We start from the raw sequence: 23719 nt of genomic DNA, 5'->3' as shown, positions 1-23719 counted from the left end.
TATAATTTTTAAATTTAAGAATGTAAATATAACCATTAGGTTCAATTTACAAAATTTACTCTTTAAGGTTTCAAAATCCTAACAACCAAGACTATAATACTTGAATTTAAACTTACATGTTTAAAAGTTCAAATTTTGAAACTTAGTTTTCAAACATGAACGCTTAAACAACAACACTATAATTTGAACCCTACGACTCAAATACAAGAGAAATATCATTCTACTTAGTTTTCATATAACTTCAAAATCCTAATCCTAGACTACGCGTTCTAACAACAAAATACCAAATACCAAATTTCTTTGTTATATGAAATACAATAAATAAAAGATAGCAGGATTACCTCTTCGTTGATGCTGCTGGCTATGTGCGCAATGCCGTTGAGACGGTAAAGACTATGTTCATCTGTCATGATCCCGACCCAAGAAAAATCTGAATCACCACACTTTTCCTCTTCCCCCCTCTCTAGAACGTCACTTTCTCTCTCTAAGGTTTTGGAAGTGTCTCAAAATGAAAAATTCGCTGCACCCCTTTCGCGTATTCATAGCAGAGGATAAACCGCTGGACTCCTTCCACGGTTTATGCTCATTTTCATTGCCAACCGAAACCGTGGAACCCCTATCACGATTTCTGTGCAAACAAGCTTTGAACGTAAATCGTGGAACCCCACCCATGGTTTATATGTATTTAGAAACCGTGGGACCCCATCAACGATTTACATAGATTTCTAAAAATTTTATTTTTGTATTCAAACTGTATCCGTAATTTTGGAACCCAAATATTTTATTTCCATATATAGACCAATATTAAAATTAACAATATTATTAGATGTATATTAAAATTAACTATTAAAATTAATTATTAATATAAAATACTTATTTAATATAAAAATATATATAAAAAATAATTTAAATAAAAAATATTTATATATAAATACATAATAATTAATTTTAATTTTTAAATATCATATATAGTTGATATAAGGACTCAACCGTACATTTTTTTAATAAACTCACTCTCTCTCTCTCTCCTTGTCATCATCTTACTATATTCTAACAGTAATATTCATCATCTTACTATATTCTAATAGTAATATTTGTAAATATTATTATTTTAAACAAATACTTAATTAATAATAATTTATATTTATATTTATAAAAATTTATATATAAAAAATATATAATTTTCTTTTGTATTATATAAAAATAAAATTATTTTTTTTATAATATTATATATATTTTTTTTCATTAAAACATATTTAACAAAAATAAAAATTTACTCAAGCTTTTTTTTCTTCTATCTTTTATATCCGTTTTTTATTCTTTCAACCAAATAAAATCTTAATAAAGTCTTGCCGAAGAATTGGAAAACAAAGGGAGAAAACGCCAATGGTCGGCGGTGTTCATGGCGGAGGAGGGAGTAGCTACCGGTTTTGATTAATGAGACGAGGGAAGAGGACTAATTTAAGATATAAGAACCAATTTGCATCCTTCCAAGATATGAGGACTAAAATGCAAATATCACAAAAGTAACTCCTAAGAGAATAATGTTCTTTGTTTCATTTCACTCTCATTTCACTTTCATCTAAATTAATTTTGTGATATTTTATACTCAACTATGTGACCTCTAAGAATCAAAAAGAGGCATATATTGTTTATTGTTGTTACCTTGTTGCGTACGTACTTCACCTTCCTTAGTTTCTATATTATATATAGTTGTTTCGTGTCTATGCCTCTGAAGAGTGGTGACAAAAACAAATAAAAAGTGATGCAGAGTCTGCAAGAGAAGGCCGCTGAATGGAGCGGAGTTGAGACCACCCTTGCTTTCGCCATTGACGACAACGGCGGCGGAGCCAATCTCTTTCAGAAATTGGGCCTCCAAACCTTTATTAACCTCTCCACCAATTTCTACGACAGGTACTCTATCTCTTTCTAACTCAATTTGATTCTAAACTCCTTAACTAACACTTCAAAGTTAGTTATGACTTTCACTCGAGGTAAGTGTTAGTCAGTTAGTTAGTTAGGATTGAACAACTTGTACAAGAGTTTCTTTTTCGAAATATTAGTTACAATCTTTATATTTTTTAAACTTAATTTACACTTAAATGAAACAAATTAATATAAATTTGAAGGGAAAATTCTGAAATTGAAGGAGAATTGAGATGGTGAGTGTCAAACAAATTTGGGGATTGTTATACAGGGTTTAGGGTGAGTTTGATTTTGGTGGTGGTGAAGGCGGAAATTGAAAGTGTTTATTTTTGGGGGAAGGGGAGAAGTGACATGAGAAGTTTGTGGCCATTGATGGGGAGACAAATCGACGGCTCTAATGGTCATAAAGTGTGTGATCTGTAGCAGGAGAATGTAGCCAATAGATTTAGTTTGGTAAATTAGTTTAATTAAATTCTTTTTAAAAAAATAGTTTAACCAATAACTGTTTATATTAAAAATAATTTATAAATAAATTATTTTGTATTTAATTTTTTAATTCTAAAAGTATTTATTTTAAAAAAATATGATAAAAAAAATTTTTATTATGAAAGAAATTATTTTTTTTAATTTATTCACAAGCACTTAAATAATTTTTTAGAAAGACACAATTTAATTTTAAAAATTATACTAGACATTAATACTACTATTTTTCATAAATTAAAAACTCAATAAAATAACATTTAAAGCTTCTCAAATAGATAAACTTACTGAAATTGCTATATTCGGAAAAGAAAAATTACAGAGATTAACTAAGGATGGAACCAACTAATGAAAAAAGCTTAATTAAAAAACAAAAAAAACTCAAGAGTTAACTTAATTTCACTCACATTTTATTTATGATACAAAAAATAACCACACAAATCATTATCTATTTTCTAGAGCTTCCGCACGTTGCGCTGCCTTCTTTTTATTATAAAACAAGCTGTTTTATTTAGGGGTGAACATAAATCGAATAATATTCGTAAATTTGTGGTATTTATTATTTGTAAACTGTGAATATTATTCGATCGGTGGAATCATTAGATCAGATAATAAGATTCGATTCACATTCTAATAAGATTGGATCGTAGATATCCCATCTGTATTCACAGATCCAATCCGTAAATTCGCAAAATAAATAAATTATAGATAAATAAAAATAATATATCTATTTTAACATTTAAAAACTCTAATCCTCTTACTCTTACTCTTACTCTTCTTCCTTGTTGTCATCACTCACTCCTCACTCACTCACCCTTTCCCATTGTCCATTACTTTTGCTTCTGTACTTACTCACCCCACTTCACTCACTGATCCCTTACTCGGCTCATTTCACCTCATTTCGCTCCTCCTTACTGCACTATCGTTCTGCTTCTCTTTTTCTCAGTTCATCATGCTCATTACGACTCCTCGCTCATTGCTCGTTGTGCGCTCACCGCTGTTCCACACTGTTCACCTTTGCTCCTCGTCACTCGTCGCTTGGATTCTCGTTGTTTGCAGTTTTTTCTCTGTTTGTGCTTTTCCATTGTAAATCTGTTTTTGCTCATCTCACTTCTACTTCATTTCACTTCTAATTAAGGTTCCAATTTTTTTTTTTTGTTGATTCTTTGATATTTGAAATGCATATTTGCTTCTAATTATTTTTGCTTGATCTGCTTTTATTCATTTCACTTCTATTTAGTATTTTATTGTTTCTATTTCTATTATTAAAAAAATTTGTTTTTAATTTTTTGAATGTATACGTTTGTTATTATTGTGGTGGTTGTAATTGGTATATTTTAGTATAAACATTGATGTTAAATTAGGATTTCATTTTTTTTTATTTTGTTGATTCTTTTAAAAGTTAAAATATTTTTATTTTTGCGAATATATTCGATCTCCGATTCAAGGACAAAAAGTACAGATATTAGATCCGATCTGTAACAGCCATAGTTTTATCACCGGATATATGTGAAAATTTCGTTTATAAATAAAAATTAAATTTATTAATTATTTTATGTGAAATTAATAGTTAATAACTAATAAATATTAATTTAGACGAGTCTCCAATAAAAATAATTTAGTTAAACATATTAAATTATCTAATATTTTTTAACTAATAACTTCGTATAAAAATAATCACCTCTAAATTTTTACCTCCGTTAAATAATAAGAAACTGATATTTGTCATTTTTTACATCTCCATTTTATACTTTTATGGTGACAAGTTTTTTTTTTAATTCCTTATCAATCACATTTAATACGAATCTAAAAGATATAAAAAAATATACATAAAAATTAAGTTTAATTATTTTGTTGGTTCTTATAATTTTATCAAATTTTTAATTAAATTTTTATATTTTTTAATTAAATTTTTATACTAATTTTAATTTTATAATTAGATCTTTTTTATATAAAAAATATTAAAATTAACAGAATATTTTTTAAAAAAATATATGATCAAAGATCTAATTAGATTTTTAACTATGAATATCTTCAATTTGCAGATAAATATTAACTCTAAATTATACATATAAGATTCTTCAAAATAAATAGTATTTTAATTTGGCTACTTTTTATTATTTATATAGATTTGCATACAACAAAAAAAATATCCACACACATATTTTTTTATCTTCTTTCTTTTTTCCTATTTTCTATTATATAAAAAAGATATAGGAATAGCTTGGTGTTTAAATTATTTTTTAAATGTTTTTCATTATATATAATTTATCTAACTATCATATAAAAAATATATGAAAATAGTTTGGTGTTCAAATTATTTTCTCAAAACACCCTTTATTATATATAATTTATAAGAGAAACATTTTAGTACTTTGCTATCTTGGTTAATTTTAAATGTATTATTATAGTACCATATTTAGTATCTATTAATACATATGAGTTGGTATCCAATTTTTTTCCCTAAAATATTCTTCGTTATAGTAATCTATAATTATTTTTTCTTCATGGCTTGAACTAAGACTTTTTGGATAAATTATATATAATTCGCCATCTCAACTAATTCTATTTTCATTACTTCTACATACATTTAATAAATAAAAGTGGATCAATATCCACTAAAGCAATTATAATTTATTAATTAAAAATGTATCATCTAGAAATATCTAATTATGGCTCCTCATAAGAGGTCATCTAGCCTCGTTTAGTCTTATTTTCATCATGACCAAATTTTTTTAGTAATTAAATTTAACTAAGTTAGCACAATATAATTTATTGGCACAACAAAAGCCACTTAGATAAATGTGTGTGCAAATTGAGGCTCTAAGTAAGATGCGAGTTTTGGGGCATTAAAATGTTTATTAAAATATAATAAGATTTGATTGAGAACTTAATTGGTGTAAACTTCTTAACTAACACACACTTCAAAATTAGTTATGACTTTCTACTTGAGGTAAGCGTTAGTTAGTTAGTTAGGATGGAACAACTTTTACAAGAGTTTTTTTTTTTTCGGAATATTTGTTACAATCTTTATATTTTTTGAACTTAATTTACACTTAAATGAAACAAATCAATATCAAATTGTTCTAAATTTTATCTCTATTTTGATACTTTTACTCAAATATTATTAAAGTTAAACTTATTTTTAGATTTAATTTCTTTTTCTTTATAATTTTACATATATAATCTATCCTTTCTAGTTGGATACCATACCCGCATTTACGGAATATTACTTAGATTTAGTTTAATAAAGTTTTTTAAAGAGATTTGTGTTTTCAAAAACATAAACTCTTTATTTTGTATTTGGTAAATCAAAAAATGATGTGCTTGTATTTACAGTTTTTAAAAAATAAAAATACTTTTAAAAACATGTAACGAAGAAAAATAGTAGAAAAAGAACTGAGGCAAGTAATGATGATAGTTGTGTCCAAAATGACAAGCCATTATCACTAGGGAAAGAGTTAGTTACCGAGGCAAGACAGATGGCAATTGATTTGCAACAAAAGGATAGTGAAAAAGGCATGAGAGAGAGAACCTTAAATAGAAGGTTGGAAGACTATGTGTGGTAGCGTTGAGTGGTACTGCTCTCTCCTTCTGAAAATTTTTCTCTGACTTCTTTTCCCTTTTGAATATTGCTTCTTTATTCCTCTTCTTTTCCATCATTCAGGTGTTGCTGTGACAATGGATGAGCAACAATAATTCTCTCTTCCCTTAACACTACCTACGAGACTTCCCTTATAGCATTGATTATACTTTTTCTTGTCTTCTTTTATACTATTTCATTGCTATTAGCACTCAATGGTTCTTGTAACACTCCTCTTTGAGGCTTTCATGCTCTCTTAGTTAATACCACGAGATCTTTACCCCTTCCATTGGGTGCTCTCATTGATAATGGCCGACAATATTCGGATGAAGACTATGGAGGCTGACATCAAGCGTTTGTATCAGATGATCGAAGCGGCCACCGAGGAAAGCAGATCTGAACGCGCGCGCGCCACAGAGGCTACAGATATGAAGCTAGAAGCGATCCAGTCTACTCTCACCCATCTTTTCTCTGATCCGAATCGCGGGCATTCCGTCGTGTGTGACTCCCCGCAAGGCTCGAACTCCGGAGCCGATCATCACCAACGACAACTACAACCGTACAGAAGGGTGAGCTTTGATCTCCTGAAATTTGATGGAACGGATGCACTAAATTGGATATTTTCTGTCGACCAATACTTCGATTTCTTTCGAGTTCTGGTGGAAGAACAAGTCAGTCTCGTCGTAATGCACATGACCGGCATGGCAGTGTCGTGGTTTCAAATGGCTCAATGCTTAGCTCCTTTCCGATCATGGGCTCAATTCAAGCGCGACATTGAGATCAAATTTGGACCCTCTCTCTTTGAGTCCCCGCGAGAACTCTTATTCAAGCTTTAACAACACAGCTCTGTGTCTGATTATTATGTCGAATTTGTTTCATTGGTGAATCAATCCAGCATTGAACCTCAGGATGCACTACGTGATTGTTTTATCAGTGGATTGCAGGTGGATATTCGCCGCGAAGTAAAGGCACAGTGCCCCCTTCCTTGATGCGAGCTGTCAGTCTTGCGCGCTTGTATGAGGACAAATTCTCATCCATCACAAGGAACACGCACGACCCTTCTAACTATAGGCCCCCTCTTGCTTCGCCCCAACACACGACACCGTTGCGACCACCACCCCGCAGCACTCTGCCTCTGTTACTACCTACACCACCGTAGCAGTAGATCCCTACCAAGAGTTCTATCAAGCGTTTGACACATGCCAAAATTCAGAGCCGCCGTGACAAGGGATTATGTTACTGGTGTGATGAGCGGTTCTCTGCCATACAAGAATGCCCAAATAAACATTTTATGCTCTATCAGGTTGAGCTAGAGCTAGATGCTTCCCCAGGGGTTTCAATTGAGGAGGTCCCCAGTGACGGCAAATTGTTGCAACGACTTGATCAACAAGTAATTGAACATCATCTATCTTATAATGCGATGCACGACACTTCTGGACCTGCATCCATTCGAATCAAGGCTCAGATTAGGGGTTTAGACGTTCAAGCTCTCATTGATCGGGGTAGCTCCGATAGCTTCATCCAGCCGCGCATTGCCAAGTTTTTTTAAACCTTCCCATCGATCCAGCTCCGGGTGTTCGTGTTATGGCGGGTAATTTCGCGATTATGGATGTAGAGGGGCGAATTCCCTCCCTGGAAGTGACATTGCAAGTTTGCAAGATTACCATTCCGGAGGTCTTTGTTCTCCATGTCGCGGGAGGAGATTTGGTGATAGGCACCCTATGGTTGAGGACTCTGCGAGCTTATATTGTGGATTACGACGCTGCTTTTCTTCGTTTTTGGCACGAGGGATAGTTTGTGACAGTGCAGGGTGAGACTTCTTCAGCCCTGTCTCAAGCTCAATTTCACCATATTAGGCGATTGGTCAACATTGATGCCATAGCGGAGGCATTCACGGTTCAGCTTCAGCAAAGTGATGAGACAGCAGAAACACTTTTACAGCTTCCGGAAGGGTTGAACCCAGAATTAACCATCCTTCTCCACAGTTGTGGCACAGTTTTTGCTCAACCCAAGGGACTGCCACCACAACGGGCGCATGATCATTCATTTCCTCTGACTAAGGGTGCCGAACCGGTCAAGGTGCGGCCATGCCGGTATCCTCATAGCCAAAAGAATCAAATTGAATTGATGGTGAAACAGATGTTGGAGGACAGAATCATCTAACCCTGTAATAGCCCATTTTTCTTTTCCAATTCTATTAGTCAAAAAGAAAGATGGAACATGGCTTTTTTGTACTGACTATAGAACCTTGAATAAAATTACTATCAAATATAGCTTCCCAATCCCAACTGTGGATGAGTTGCTTGATGAACTATTTCGTGCTACTGTTTTTTCTAAACTTGATTTACGGTTCGGGTATCATCAAATCTTGGCGAGACCTGAGGATAGGCACAAGACAGCCTTTCGCACCCACCAAGGCCTTTACAAGTGGCTTGTAATGCCGTTTGGACTTACCAATGCCCCAGTGACCTTCCAACATTTGATGAATGATGTCTTTCGGCCTCACTTACGGATGTTTGTACTTGTTTTCTTTGATGATATTTTGGTTTATAGTTCCTTTTGGGCGTTGCACCTACAACACCTTGAGATGGTCTTACAAATTCTTCAATGGGAGTGTTTATTTGCCAAGCTCTCTAAATGCCTCTTTGGCACGGCAGAAATCGATTATCTGGGGACATACAATTTCCGAAAATGGAGTGCACATGGAGCAAGCCAAAGTGAAGGCTGTTTGTGAATGGGAGCAGCCCGAGAATCTCAAGCAGCTTAGGGGATTTCTAGGCCTCACAGGTTATTACCGCAGATTTATCAAGGGTTATGCGACTTTGGCAGCACCCCTTATCGACCTATTAAAGAAAGATGCTTTTCTATGGAACACTCAGGCATCGGCGGCTTTCCAATGTCTCAAGGACGCTATTTCTTCCCAACCTGTGCTAGCACTACCCAATTTTGAATTGCCTTTCGAGTTAGAGACGGATGCCTCGGGGATAGGCATTGGTGCGGTTCTGAAACAAGGAAAGCACCCAATTGCTTATTTTTTAAAAAAATTGTCCTCCACTGTGCAGCAACAATCAGCTTATGTCAAAGAGTTTTATGCAATTACAGAGGCAATGGTTGAATTTCGACACTATTTATTAGGGAGGCACTTCATTATCCTCTCAGATCAGCAAAGTTTGAAAGCATTGGTTGACCAAACATTGCATACACCAGAACAGCAGAAGTGGATGGCTCCACAAGTTATTGGGTTTTGACTTTGAAATTCAATATAAACCAAGCTGGGAGAACGTTGCAGCTGATGCTCTTTCGCGGTGCTTCTTTGCTACATTTTCTACACCTCAACTTGATTGGATCACGACTTTAAAGGAGGATCTTCAAGCCGATGATTCACTAAAGGCCCTATTGCTTTAATGCAGGCAAAATCCTCAAGGTGAGGGTAATTACTCTTCAAAGAATGGCCTTTTTCTTTGGAGGAACAGGGTTGTTATTCCTTTAGGCAATAGCTTGATCAAGCTTATTTTAAAGGAATACCATGATAGTGTGATCGGCGGTCATTCGGGCATTGCCAAAACAATTGAGCGGATCGCCTCCAATTTTTATTGGCCTAATATGCAGGGGGATATCCGGCGTTATGTGCTAGACTGTGCCATTTGTCAACAAGCCAAAACCAAAGCGAAGCGGCCGGCTGGTTTATTGCAACCGTTGTCCATTCCTGCTCAAGTTTTGGACCAAATTTGTATGGATTTTATCACTGCCTTGCCTCAGTCTCACGGGCATTGGATATCATGGTAGTGGTGGACAAACTCTCTAAATTTGCCCATTTTATTGCGCTGAAACATGATTTTGATAGTAGGACAGTGGCTGAAGCTTTCATAGGAAACGTGGTTAAATTGCATGGGTTCCTAACTCCATAGTTTCAGATCGAGATTGCATTTTCATCAGCAAATTTTGGCAGCGTCTATTCAAGTTACAGGGCACTAAGTTAGCTATGAGCTCTGCGTATCACCCTCAAACAGATGGCCAAAGCGAAGTTGTCAACAAAACTCTGAAAATGTACCTTAGATGCTTTTGTTTCGACAACCCAAGCAAGTGGAAGGACTTACTTTCTTGGGCTTAATTTTGGTACAACACATCGTTCCACAGTATCTTTCTTTTCTGCTACAGACGTTGGAGATTGGGCCGATTCTCCAGCCTTCTAAGATCTTGGATAGCAGAACAGTTATAAAAAATGGGCATGAGAAACCCCAAGTGAAGATCCGCTGGGGTCCAAATTAGGCAACAGAGGTAGCTTGGGAATCTGCTGCAGACATTGCTAATGCTTTTCCTCAATTTAACCTTGAGGGCAAGGTTATGTTTAGAGAGGGAGGTAATGTAAAGAAGAAAAATAGTAGAAGGAGGATTAAGGCAAGTAATGATGATAGTTGTGTCCAAAATGACAAGCCGTTATCACCAGAAAAAGAGTTAGTTACTGAGGCAGGATAGATGGCAATTGATTTGCAACAAAAGGATAATTGGAAAGATATGAGAGAGAGAACCTTAAATAGAAGGTTGGAAGGCTATGTGTAATAGCGTTGAGTGGTATTGCTCTCTCTTTCTGAAAATTCTTCTCCGACTTCTTTCCCCTTTTGAATATTGCTTCTTTATTCCTCTTCTTTTCCATCATTCAGCTATGACAATGGATGAATGACAATAATTCTCTCTTCCCTTAACACTACCTACGAGATTTTCTTTATAGTATTGATTGTGCTTTTTCTTGTCTTCTTTTATACTGTTTCATTACTATTAGCACTCAATGGTTCTTGTAATACTCTTCTGTAAGGCTTTCATACTCTCTTAGTTAATACCACGAGATCTTTACTCCTTTCAAAATACTTAAAGTGAAACTTTTTAAAATGACTTATACTTATCAAAATTAAAAAATTTAAGATAACTTCATATATTAATTAATATCTAAATTTTTATTTTTTATAATAATATCTATTATAATATTTTTAAATTTTTAAATTTATTTTTTCAAATATATTTATTATTATTTATATTTATTAAAAATTATTTTTAATTTAATTTACCGATACTATAACTTTTTAGAAGTTATTTTTTAAAAATTAGTTTTTATAAGTTACTTTAAAAAAAATAAAAATTTTACTAAAACTAAGTCGTAATGTGTATAAAGCTAATTAAATAGTAGCTAACGGATACTATATTGATTTCTTTAATTTTTCTTCAGGGTTTATAATGATGAGGAAGAATGGTTTCGTTCAATATTTGGTAAGTCTAAGAAAGAAGAAGCAATTCAAAATCAATACGAGTTTCTTGTTCAAAGAATGGGTGGCCCTATTCTCTACTCTCAGAGAAGAGGTAACTTAAAAATCAATATTGAGTTATGTTTCAGTATTTTATATAATGGAAATAGGTGTTATAGTCAGATGAGAAATTAAGAGTAGAATAGAGGTGAGGTTAAAACGGTGAGATTGGTGAAAGAAATAGAATGAAAACTTAAAAAATTAGACTATGGTATTTTTAAAAATAAATGTTATTAAAATTTGTTTTTATTTTTAAAAATTTTATTTTTTTATCTTTATTTTTTAAAAATATTAAAAAGACTAAAATTTTATGTCTCAAAATTAAAATTTTAATTTTAGTCTTTGACAAAAAAATAATATTGAATCTCATTCTTTTAATTTTAATTTCAATCTTTAAAAACAAATTCTATGTTAGAGTGTGTTTTAATAGTTCTTTATAAATTGAAATTATTTTGATTTGTAAATCAATTATTCTTTCTCTTACAATAAATATAAAATAAGAATTGATTTGTAAATTTCATTAGATTTTAAGGGAGTTCACTAGCTCTGATAGACGGTGATGATTTGACAAAACTAGAGGCACACAACTAATAGTGGAAGATTGTGTAATATAAATAGAGAGTAAACAATAAAAATATAAAATCTTTTATTAATGATAAATTTATCATGCATTCTATGAACACATGTTAATTAAATTCTTAAATTAATTTAATTCAAATATAAAAATTAATTATCAAATCAATTCAACTTTTATTTTATATATATCTTTTATAAATATAATATTTATATTATAATTCAATTCATTTTTTTTTCAAACACACCCTTACTAATTTCTTATGGAATGCAGGGCATCCTGCTCTAATAACTAGGCATGGAGCATTTGATGTGACACATGAAGCTGCAGAGAGGTGGCTACATCACATGCAACAAGCATTAGATTCCACTTCCGACATTGATGATGACTCTAAGATCAAACTCATCAACTTCTTCAGGTTTCTCTTTTTCTTTTTCTTTCTTTTCTTGTTTTGATTTCAATAACCAGGAAGATAATAAAATATGTTAGAATATAATTAGGATCAATTAGGATCGATTAGCATATCTGGGTATTTATTATAGGATATTACGTTTTTATTATTACGATTCTCTTAGTACCTATAAATACTCTTTTATATTGTATCGTTCTAGACAAGTTGAATAGAGAACTTGAATATACAACTTGAATATACTCAATAATACACAAATCCTTTTTCCAGTTTAATCTCTTGTTTCTAACATGGTATCAGAGCCATGGTATCCTCCTTGAAGAGGATAGGTTGTTTTTCTTGCGGTGAAATCACCGTAGTTTTTGCATTTTTTTTTCTATGACATTCTTCTTTCCCTTTTGTCACTCCTTTGCTGTTTTTTCACCTCATCGACTAGCCTATTTTCTCTGTTTTGTGTTTTTTTCGAGTCGAATGATCAAACACCAGTGTCATCCGCTGTTTACCTATTCTCATGAAGAAATCATATAGTTTTCGCTCTCTCGTGGCAGTTTCGTTTGCGTTCTCTCATGCTTGCATCCTTTCGTGGCAGTTTCACCTGCGTCCTCTCGTGGCAGTTTCGTCTGCATTCTCTCGTTCCGTCTGCGTTCTCTCGTGGCAGTTCTGTTTGTGTTCTCTCGTAACAGTTCCGTCTGCGTTTTTCTCGTGGCAATTCCATCTACGTTTTGTCTATGTTTCCTTGTGGCAGTTCCATCTGCGTTCTCTGGTGGCAGTTTCGTCTGCGTTCTCTCGTGGCAGTTCCGTCTGCGTTTCGTCAGTGTTTTCTTGTGGCAGTTTCGTCTGTGTTTCTTTCCCGCAGTTCCGTCTGCGCTTCCTTCCGACAAGCGGCAATTCCGTCTGCACTTCCTAGTTCCTTCAGACAGCGACAGTTCTATCTGCGCTTCCTTTTGGCAGTTCCGTCTGCACTTTCTAGTTCCTTCAGACAGCGGCAGTTCCATCTGCGCTTCCTTTCGGCAGTTCCGTCTGCACCCGCGGCAGTTCCATCTGCGCTTCCTTCTGATAGCGACAGTTCCGTCTGCGCTTTCTTCCAGCAGTTCCGTCTGCATCCGTTCTATTAGTTTATGCATTTTTTTATTTCGTTATTTTAAATATGTTTCAAACTCAAGTTGTTACTTGAGTTTGAGGGGGGATGTTAGAATATAATTAGGATCAATTAGGATCAATTAGCATATCTGGATATTTATTATAGGATATTACGTCTTTATTATTACGATTCTCTTAGCACCTATAAATACCCTTCTATATTGTATCGTTCTAGACAAGTTGAATAGAGAACTTGAATATACAACTTGAATATACTCAATAATACACAAATCCTCTCTCCAGTTTAGTCTCTTGTTTCTAACAAAATAAACAAATATATAGATTTAATCATTCTTAAACTAAAATAATAGCAAAATTTATACCTGACAAAAATTATAAATTAATAATTTTTTATTTTATTAATTTCATCACTCTAACAAATTTCTTTTCCTTTTTGATTTGATAATATGAATCACAAACGTACACGGGACACTCGTACTAGAAGTATTCGCGGCACGGTTTGAATAAGTTTTGAGTTAAAAACTTATTCGATCTGCAAATTAATTTTATTTACGGTGCAATTTAAATTAGATGATTTAAAAAAAAATCTGATCCAATATCAAACGTTTTGGATTGGATTGGATTGAATTGGATTTGTGATTTTGTAAATTATAAAAATTAAATATATATAACAAGTCTCAATATCAAATTTTAAATAATCAACAATGATATAACAATTGTCAACAATATCTTAAAAAATCAATGATAATATAACAATAGAAATAAAATTACAGGTTTTTTAAAAAAATAAATAAATCACATTTTGAATATAAAATATTTGTTAAATAATAATAATGTACGAATAATATAAAAATGTATAACAAATTGAACATGTTATAAGTATAATTATAAATATAATAATAAAATAATAATATTATAGCATATTGTGCGGTTTGAATTGAATTAGATTGGTTATAAAAAGTAGATTCGAAATTCAATATAATCCAATAATTTGTAAAAAATAAAATCCAATCAAAATCTAAATTAATACAATTTTAATCGATTTTTGTTTTAAATTGAATTGAATAAACGATTTTATTTAAGTCGGTTTAAATTTAAAAACTCCTAAATTGTATTATACCAGTCTGATGTTAGGAAATAAATAGAATTCTACGGGTATCAAACTAACACAAAAAAAGAAAACGTAATTTGAGTTAAAACATACGTTATTAGACAATGACAACAAAAAAAGGCTCATTAATTTTAATATGGAAAACATGTTGGTGATTTGGGAAAATATGGAGCAACTGTGTGTATTACACAGAGATGGGCGTGTCAGATGAAAAGCACAGCACGCAGGGGGCGTGGTGCTTACATCACGTGGGGGGCGTGGAAGCTAGGTGGCAAGCTGTGGTTGAGCCACCTATGCAGCACGCAGGGGGCGTGCTTAGTCAGCACGCAGGGGGCGTGCTGACGTGGCGAAATCTGGTTGGCCCGTTGCTGCACCACGTGGGGGGCGTGCTGCGTCAGCACGCCGGTGGCGTGCTGACGTGGCGGAAGGTGATTGGTCCAAGTGTGAACCACGTGGGGGGCGTGGTAAGTTCACCGCTCTATATAAGGTAGAGCTCGATAGTGTTTTCCATACTGAGTGAGTGAGATTTGAGTGTGTTGTGAGGATTCTTTGATGTTGTAGTTGGTGTAATGGAGGACACCGCAAATTTGGTGGTGTATCGTAATGGTGAGATAATACGTAATACTCATGAGGGAGTGAGGTTTGTGTCACAAAATTCGTTTTCGTTTGTGGTTCCATGCACGATGACGTTAATGGAGCTGCAGAACGGGCTATGTCAGAGCATGGAGAATGGTACGTTAATGAGAGTGAGCAGAATTCTGTACCGAAATCCGGTTGTAGTTTTTGGTGGCCTAATACAGTTTGATACCATTTCGATCACGGATGAGGCGAGTATGCAGAATATGTTTGAAATTCACCGGCAGACTTATATGAGACACCCACAGATTGAGTTGTACGTTGAGTTTGAAGCTGAAGAGGCAGTAGCGGTCCAAAATGATATAGATGTAAATGATGATATAGCTGCAGTGTACGAAGGTATGAATAGTGACAGCGAAGAGGACTTCGAAGCCACTTATGAAGCCGGCGATGAAGATGAGGATGGTGATGTGGGAGTTGAGGCAGCAGTGGAGAATGTAGTGGTTCGTCCCTCGAGCAGTCAACCGATGGGCGTTTCACCTTTTATGTGTGAGTTGGATCTCGACGCCATGCATGCCCCCGAGTTTCCGGAATATGCAAACAGAGGTACGTGTTGACTAAATACGAAGTTGTTGTTACTTTATACCTTGGAGTGTGCAATAAACGATGATTTCGGCTTTCTGTAGGTATTGCTGATCCTGAGGACGGAGAGTTCCGAATTGAAATGGAATACAGCTCTAGAAAGTCGGTCGTTGCAGCAATTAGAAGTTTCACTATATCTAGAGGAGTTGACTATGATGTGTTTGAGTCTGAGCCACAGACGTTCTATGCAAAATGCAAGATGTACGGGCGTGGATGTGACTGGCTTATCCGAGCCAGCTTGATACGGAGAAAAGGTTGTTGGGAGATACGCAGATACAACGGTAGGCACACGTGCACCATCGGAACGATTTCACAAGATCATTCCAAGTTGGACTCAGATACAGTTGCTGAGGCTATAAGGCCGTTGGTCGAGTCGGACTCGTCCATCAAGGTGAAATCTATAATTGCGGAAGTCCAGTCAAGGTTCAACTATACCATCAGTTATCGAAAGGCTTGGTTGGCAAAGCAGAAGTCAGTTGCGCTCGTTTTCGGTGATTGGGAGGAATCTTACCAAGCATTGCCGTGGTGGCTCTCGGTCATGGTGCAGAAGATTCCTGGTTCAATTGTCCAAATAGAAACACGACCACTCTACAACGGGAACGAGGAGGCACAAGGTGTAAAAATACTTCATCGTGTATTTTGGAGTTTCAATCCATGCATTAGGGCATTCAGGCTTTGCAAACCCCTGGTTCAGGTTGACGGCACACACCTATACGGAAAATACAAAGGTACACTTCTAGTCGCTGTTGCACAAGATGGGAACCAGAACATTGTGCCTATCGCCTTTGCCTTGGTGGAAGGTGAGACAGCTGATGCGTGGCACTTCTTCCTCAGGAATCTGCGAACGTATGTTGTTAGAAAAGACGGTGTGGGTATGATCTCAGACCAGCATGAGTCAATACGGGCAGCAGTTAATCGTTCCGGTGGTGACTGGCAACCTCCAAGAGCATGGTGGATGTTTTGTATAAGACACATCGGCAGTAACTTCTTAAGGGCATTCAAAGTTCCTCACTTGCAGAAGCTTGTTGTCAATATAGGGTATTCAAGAACGGTGGAGGAGTACAATATCAACTATAAGAGGTTGGAGGAGCGAGGCGAGGCATATGCCAGGTGGTGCGATGCCATCGGACTCAGACATTGGGTATTGGCATTCGACGAGGGACATCGATGGGGCCATATGACAACAAACCTTGTGGAGTGTATTAACTCAGTGTTGAAGGGTGCCCGTAATCTACCTGTGTTGGCGCTGGTCCGAGCAACATATTATAGGTTAAATGAACTCTTTACGCGAAAGAGTGCGGAGTCTCACGAACGCAAGCGTGCTGGATTTACGTACTCCGCATTTGCGCAACAGCGAATAGAAGCAAGTATGCAACAGGCGGGGAACATAGTTGTGCACCGCTTTGATAGAAGAAATGAGGTGTTTGAGGTGCGCGAAATATGGGTTTCAGGCCTCCACCTTTCAACCAGAGCAGCTAACATGGGGTGAAATCCTCTTATGACTCCAATTCTGGAGACGTGGTAGAATCCCGTGGCGCGTAAGTGGTTCTCCACCATCGGATCCCACGTCTGTGGTGGATCCAGTTTACGCACCAACAAATTCCTGTTAGACTGCATTAACAAAATTACATGTTACATTAATTAAATAATAATCCTTATAATATTATAATATACATTCACATATTTATACGAGAATAATATTAAACAATATAAAATTATTATATAATATAATATTATTATTATAAAAATAATTATCTTCTTAAATATAATATATATATACATATGTATATAATATACGATAACAATATTATTATTAAATTTATATATTATATTATACGATAACAATAATATAATAATATATATTATCCGATAACAATAATATAATAATATATATATGTATTATACGATAATAATTCATACTATTATATAATATATTATTATTTTTAATACATTTTACATATTTAGTTTATTATAATATTTACTTACTAAATTTTTTAATAACGATACAGTATAATATAATTTAGTGTTTATTTACTTACTAAATATATTATTATTATTATTATTATTATTATTATTATTATTATTATTTTATAAAAAAAAGTATTATATTCTTAAAATATTTAAAAATATACAGAATAATATTCTCAGCACCAAAATATATATGTATCATAAAAAAAATACATAAAAAATAAAATAATTTAAATACATCAAAAAAAAATTTATTTATTTACATAAATAGGATGATCGAGATAGTTGATAATATGTTCTTCAGGGGCTAGATAATTACGTACCATTTTTTTTCTAATCCTTTAAACTAATACTCTTTTTATTTCCACACATAAACTTAACTCACCACTATTCACTACTACTTACTATACCCTCCTTACTAATACAACTAAACTCACTTCTTTCTCTCCTTCTCCCGTGTAACACTTCCCCTCTTTCAGGTTTGATTTTATGAAGTGTTGGAGAAGAAGCCCGTCCTGCATGCATATATATATATACATGGAGCAGTGGTAGCTGGTTCTCGGGGTGGGGGGCTGTCTCCTGCATGCAGACAGGACTGCAACACGCCCCCCGCGTGGTGCTGCATTGGGACTCCGCAACGCTGACACCCCTGACGTACCACGCCCCCGGCGTGATGAGTCACCACGCCCCTGGCGTGCTGCCACCTCAACCACCACGCCCCTGGCGTGCTGCCACCTCGGCTATCCACCTCAGCCACCACGCCCCTGGCGTGCTGCCACCTGCCACTCCTGCTGAGCCACCACGCCCCCGGCGTGCTGCCACCTGTTTCTCCCGCTCGGCCACCACGCCCCCGGCGTGTTGAGGGTGAGCTCCACCCTCCGGTAATTCCCCTCCTTGGCCAATATTCGGCCAATTCACCAACACTTCCTCCATACAGAAAATAATTTCTGACAAAAAAAATTTTCATTATGAAATCTGAAAGAAGTATAAAATAAATGATAACTCTATTTGAAAATAAATTTCTCTAATAAAGTTATCAAGGTCACTCTACTTAAATTCAAGTCTCATACATCTAAGAATAAAGAGTGACAAAGTGGGTAAGTGAAGTAGCATAAAATACTAATCCGCCACATTTTACAGTGGATTAGCGGATTATTTCGCTTAACTTTAAAAAAATAAAATTAAAACTAATATAAAAATAATAATTAAAAAATTAAATATAAATAAAAAATTTTAAAAATTAATAGTCAAATTAATTTTTAAAAGATAAAATATTTTTTAAATTATTCTAAAAGATTTTTTTCTATCAAATTAGTTTTCTAAAGATTACGAATTAATCATATCTGTCTTTCAGTTACTCCACTTACAATTTTTGTCAATGATTAATAATATGAAATATTAATTGATAGCATACATGACACATAACATGTTCAATTGGACGTTGACTAAATATGTTTATGAAAATCTATCAATTTAATCACTAAATCATATTGAGAATACAATTTTTGTGATTGAAAAAAATGACTAAATTAATAAATTTTTATAAACTTATTTAGTCAATATTCAATTAGACATATCAGGTATTATATATGTTATCAATTAACGTTTTACAATACCAATCTTTGAAGAAAATTATTAATAGAGTGACAGGAAGACAAATATAATTAATTCGTAATCTTTAAAGGACCAATTTGATTGAAAAAATCTTTTAAAGATGAATTTAAAAAATATCTTATCTTTTAGGGACTAATTTGACTATTAACTCAAAATCAAATTAGTAATATATTTTTTTAATTATCTTTTCAAAAATTTTTAACTTTAATAAAATTGTTTAAAATAATATTTGGTAATAGAATTATTTTTATTTTAAAAAATAAGTCACATAATTTGAACATATATATAAAAGTATAAAATAAAATAAATAAAATTAATAACAAAAAAATTAAAAATTAAAAAATTAAAAAATTAAAAATTATATAATTTTTAACTTTTGTAATAATAATTACTCTTTTATTTAATAATTAAAAAAATTAGCCTTTAACCTAACAAGTCAGTCCGTTCTGCTGAGTCGACCCATCCCACCGCCAAAACGCACAGGTTTAGTGGTGTGGGTTTGACAAATTCTTAAATCCTAGTGTTTTGGTAGGTTTCACGAGTCCGGCAAATTTGATTCATTTGCCACTCTACCTAAAAATATCTTATAATATTAATGTGTCTCAACATTTCTATTAGCACTTGAATTTGTATAGATTTTTTTCTTATATTCATTAGATACAATATTTTTTCTTGTACCCATTGAATACAATCTCCATTATGCCTTATATTTTTCATCAATTTTCAAAATACTATCTAAATTGAAACGTCATACAAAATTAATCATATTGGTTAATATTCAAAATCATCTCCAAAATATTCTCATCTATAAACAAATTTGACCCAAAACTCAATCTTAAACTTTGATACCACTTATTAAAAAAAAAAGACCAATTGCATGGAGAGACATAATAAAAAGAATCAACGTAGTTCCACTTAAAGCCTATGTCCATTGATAAAGACAACAAACAAATCTTTCATGGATGAATCAACCAATGCCAATAACATCAGGGAGGAATAGAGTCAGTTTTTCATGCCATAATTTAGAGCATATAGAGTGCTAAACATAACAAAATCTTTAAAGAGAAGAAGTTCAATATAAAAAAGACAAAATGCGAAAGAAACAGAGTTGATAGGAGATTGCAAATATGAAGGTGTTAATTGTTAGTTTCTGTTTGTGATTTCAGAAGAAAAAGTCTTAGTCTTTTTTTCTTTTTTTGATTCATGATGATAATACTCTACTACTAGCTGTTAAATTTTCCTCACCATCCTATTTAAATCATTGAAAAAAGAAGAAGTGATAACTCATATATAAAAACAAATCTCTAATAAAAGAGATATCAAAGTGGTGACACTATTGAAGCTCAAGTTTAAGATAGACACAAAAATATCTTACAGTATATACTCTTAACTTTTAAAAGAAATGAACAAGAGAAAAATACTTCTCACAAATAGAAACAGAATGTACAAAAATTTAACACAAATATTCTCTAAAAGATAAACCAAACAATATAGTATACAGAATATGAAAATACTCAAATATAACTCTAAAATTAGATGACTTACATTGTGGAATGGTGTAATTTGAAATTCAAAACTAAGCTCAATTTATAGAAAAAAAAAAAAAAAAAAAACCCTCCAATAACACTAACCACTCCACAGCTAACCCAAACCAATTACCAAGCTATCAACCATGACAAATATCATTCAATGAGTACATTGTTGAAAAAATCTTTAAGCTAACCAAAGTTGAATGAAAAGTTATCAAATTAGAAAATACAAGGCACCATTAATGAACTCTCTCCACCTTTATTTGTATTTTTCATCGAGTTTCAAGCTTTCAAAATCATCACCACTAACAAACCTCCATTTACTTAATGCTTCATATAAAATCAACCACATTGGTTAATACTCAAATTTATTTGCAAAATATACTCATTGTGAATTCGACCTTCTTTATGTCAAATATATTCAAAATAAACTTGGCCTAAAATTTATCGAGTTCTGATAAAAGTTGACACAAAATAAATTAACGTGGTTCGGCTTAAAGTCTATATTCACGTACAAAGATAACAAACAACTAAAATTATTTCTAACTAAATCATAATATTAATTGACAACTAAAATCTAAATTAATTCTAAATTTAACGAAAATAAAAACAAAAATTTATTTATTGAAGAATGCAAACACAGAGGTGAACAGGAGAATGTTGGTGGTGGTCAGTGCTGTTGGTGGCGGCTGGCAGAAGTGGATAGCAGCGAGAAGGAGAAGGGCTGCCAGAGAGGATTGGGGCTGACGCACGGTAGGGAGGGATAGGGTTAGAAAGAGTGTGGAAGAAGAAAGGGGAGAGAGAGACAGATTGAGGAGGCGGTGGTGGGGATGACAGAGCGGTGGGAGGGAGAGGGTAGAGAGAGTGGGAGAAAAAAAGGTAGAGAGAGAGAGAGATTCAAAATGAAAGGAAAAAGTGTTCACGCTTCGAATTTAAGATAAAATTACCGTCAAATTTACCATCGGATAAATTTGACAGTAAATCATTGCGGATCACCAAAACGTAGCCTTTCATTAAATGAGTTTATCAGCGGATTTTTACGACAGTATATCCGATCCTACTTTACTCGCCTATTTTTTTGTTTTCTCTCCAATTATTACCAGCGAATTTACTCTCGGAAATACAAATCCACTAGTAATAATTTAACCTGACAAATTCGACAGTTTTACCGTCGATAAATTTACCATTATTTTATAACACTAAATTTAATGATAAATCTGACAGTATTAAGCATTTTTCTTGTAATGTACATATACGCGTGTGTGCAAATTAATAATGTTGATACAAAAGGAATTAATGTGAATTGTCTTAAAACCTAAGTCTTTAAGTTTCAGGCAAAAAATATGCCATAACTTCACCTAAAGATATATTAAAGTGGTGATATTCTACTACTCAATTCTAGATTCCACATACACCCAATAATAGCAAGTATTAAATTAAACTCTCAAGATACATAAACAAGAATCAAATACTTTTCACTAATACAATAAAGAGAAGATACAAATGTCTAATACAGATTTTTTCTAATTTAAGAAGAGACCAAATAATTTGACATACAAAAATAAAAACACGAAAATATAGTTATAAAACTTGATAAATAAAATTGTAGAGTGGCGCACATTAAAACTTAAAACTAAACTCATTTTATAGATTCTATTCTGATCCAATTCAATAAGAGTCGGAAATTTATTCGGTGGACTACCGATCCGACGAGTTTTCGACCTATACGAACCAAAGTGACTCATGCGTCACACCATCTTCTAGGAAAGACTTGGATAGTTGGCAGAAGTATCAAAGCAGTTAGGCCCAAGCGAAAGGGTACAGCCGAATACAAAGTATTAAAGGGGAGGGATCTACCTCTCTTCCAAGATACGTCATCTTTTTACCCTAATTAACTACTGTTTCATCGTACAGACATTTATTTTAACATCGAAGTGTCCTTATAGGTAGCCCCACCCGCTGACTTACCGACAATCGTGGCCCCACTTTCCCTCGCCAAACTCACGTCCAAGTCCTAATTCTCAACATCCCATCATTGCTCCCACCCATCTAACCGTATAACCGACCATCCGTCCTAGGAAACAACCGAACATATTCAAAGAGATGGTGATGATGCAACCATTTAACACATACGAAGCCATCAATTTTAAAACATAACTAAATCACTACATTATTTAAAACATATCAGCTTTGAATACAAAAAATCAAACATCCAACATCTGACACGCTTCCCATTAAAAAAATTGTTACTTGAAAATCCGCTGAATAAGGCTCAAACATATACGCTAAAATCGAAGTTTCCTTTTTTAGTTTTTTGCTATTCTATTTTTTCTTTTGGAGAAATTTCATCAGAAGATCACATCTTTTTGTAATGAAATTTCTAAAATTTTGTAAACGTATTTCATGCGAGTGTTAGAAACCATTTTGATTTTGGTGTGTCACCATTTTGGTGGCTGTATGTGTCCAAGTTTGAATATTGTAATTTAATATATTTATGAATCAATGCTGTATTTAGAAATATATCTATAAAAATCAAAATAAGTAGAGTAAAAGGTAGATGTTAATTCAGTGCAAAATGATTGCCGGAATTATAAGTTGTAACTAAAAATTTTAATTTTACATTTTTCTTTTGTTTTTTTAATCCTCAGGCACACTGCTTATTTTCTTGTAGCGGGAGTTGAGTCAAGGAATCAGAATCAAATGCCATGCAAGAATGCATCTGGAAGTCACCCATGTAAAAACTTTTAGCACAAATCTACTTTTTCAGATAAAATCTCATATTTATAAATAATTCTAGACAAATATGTATACGTGTGTTGTATTGTATGTGTATTATTTATATGTTGGGAAGGCTAAAAACTAAACTTATTTCAATAGTCTCTTATTTATATAATTATTTTTTCGAATAA

General features: G+C 33.5%; 1 protein-coding gene across 3 annotated transcripts; it reads left to right on the top strand.

The window, feature by feature from the left end:
* The first annotated feature begins 1657 nt into the window (after positions 1-1657).
* LOC130954758 (two-on-two hemoglobin-3-like) lies at positions 1658-23719 on the top strand. 3 transcript variants are annotated; one of them, XM_057881524.1, is made up of 4 exons: positions 1658-1914; positions 11211-11341; positions 12134-12278; positions 23482-23719. In XM_057881524.1, exons 1-4 carry the CDS (start codon positions 1766-1768, stop codon positions 23489-23491), a joined length of 435 nt encoding a protein of 144 aa, XP_057737507.1. In that variant the 5' UTR covers positions 1658-1765; the 3' UTR covers positions 23492-23719. The 3 variants fall into 3 exon arrangements, with proteins under 3 accessions (XP_057737507.1, XP_057737505.1, XP_057737506.1); XM_057881522.1 differs by having other exon boundaries at positions 23459-23719; XM_057881523.1 differs by lacking the exon at positions 23482-23719 and adding an exon at positions 18147-18607.

Source organism: Arachis stenosperma, chromosome 10, assembly GCF_014773155.1.
Source record: "Arachis stenosperma cultivar V10309 chromosome 10, arast.V10309.gnm1.PFL2, whole genome shotgun sequence".
NCBI classification, from domain to species: domain Eukaryota; kingdom Viridiplantae; phylum Streptophyta; class Magnoliopsida; order Fabales; family Fabaceae; genus Arachis; species Arachis stenosperma.
This window is presented reverse-complemented; position numbering and strand designations above follow the sequence as displayed.

Coding starts and splice junctions, on each gene's coding strand:
- LOC130954758 (XM_057881522.1), top strand. CDS start 1,766: ATGCAGAGTCTGCAAGAGAAGGCCGCTGAATGGAGCGGAGTTGAGACC. Junction 1,915..11,210: donor TCCACCAATTTCTACGACAG/GTACTCTATCTC, acceptor ATTTTTCTTCAG/GGTTTATAATGATGAGGAAG. Junction 11,342..12,133: donor TCTCTACTCTCAGAGAAGAG/GTAACTTAAAAA, acceptor TATGGAATGCAG/GGCATCCTGCTCTAATAACT.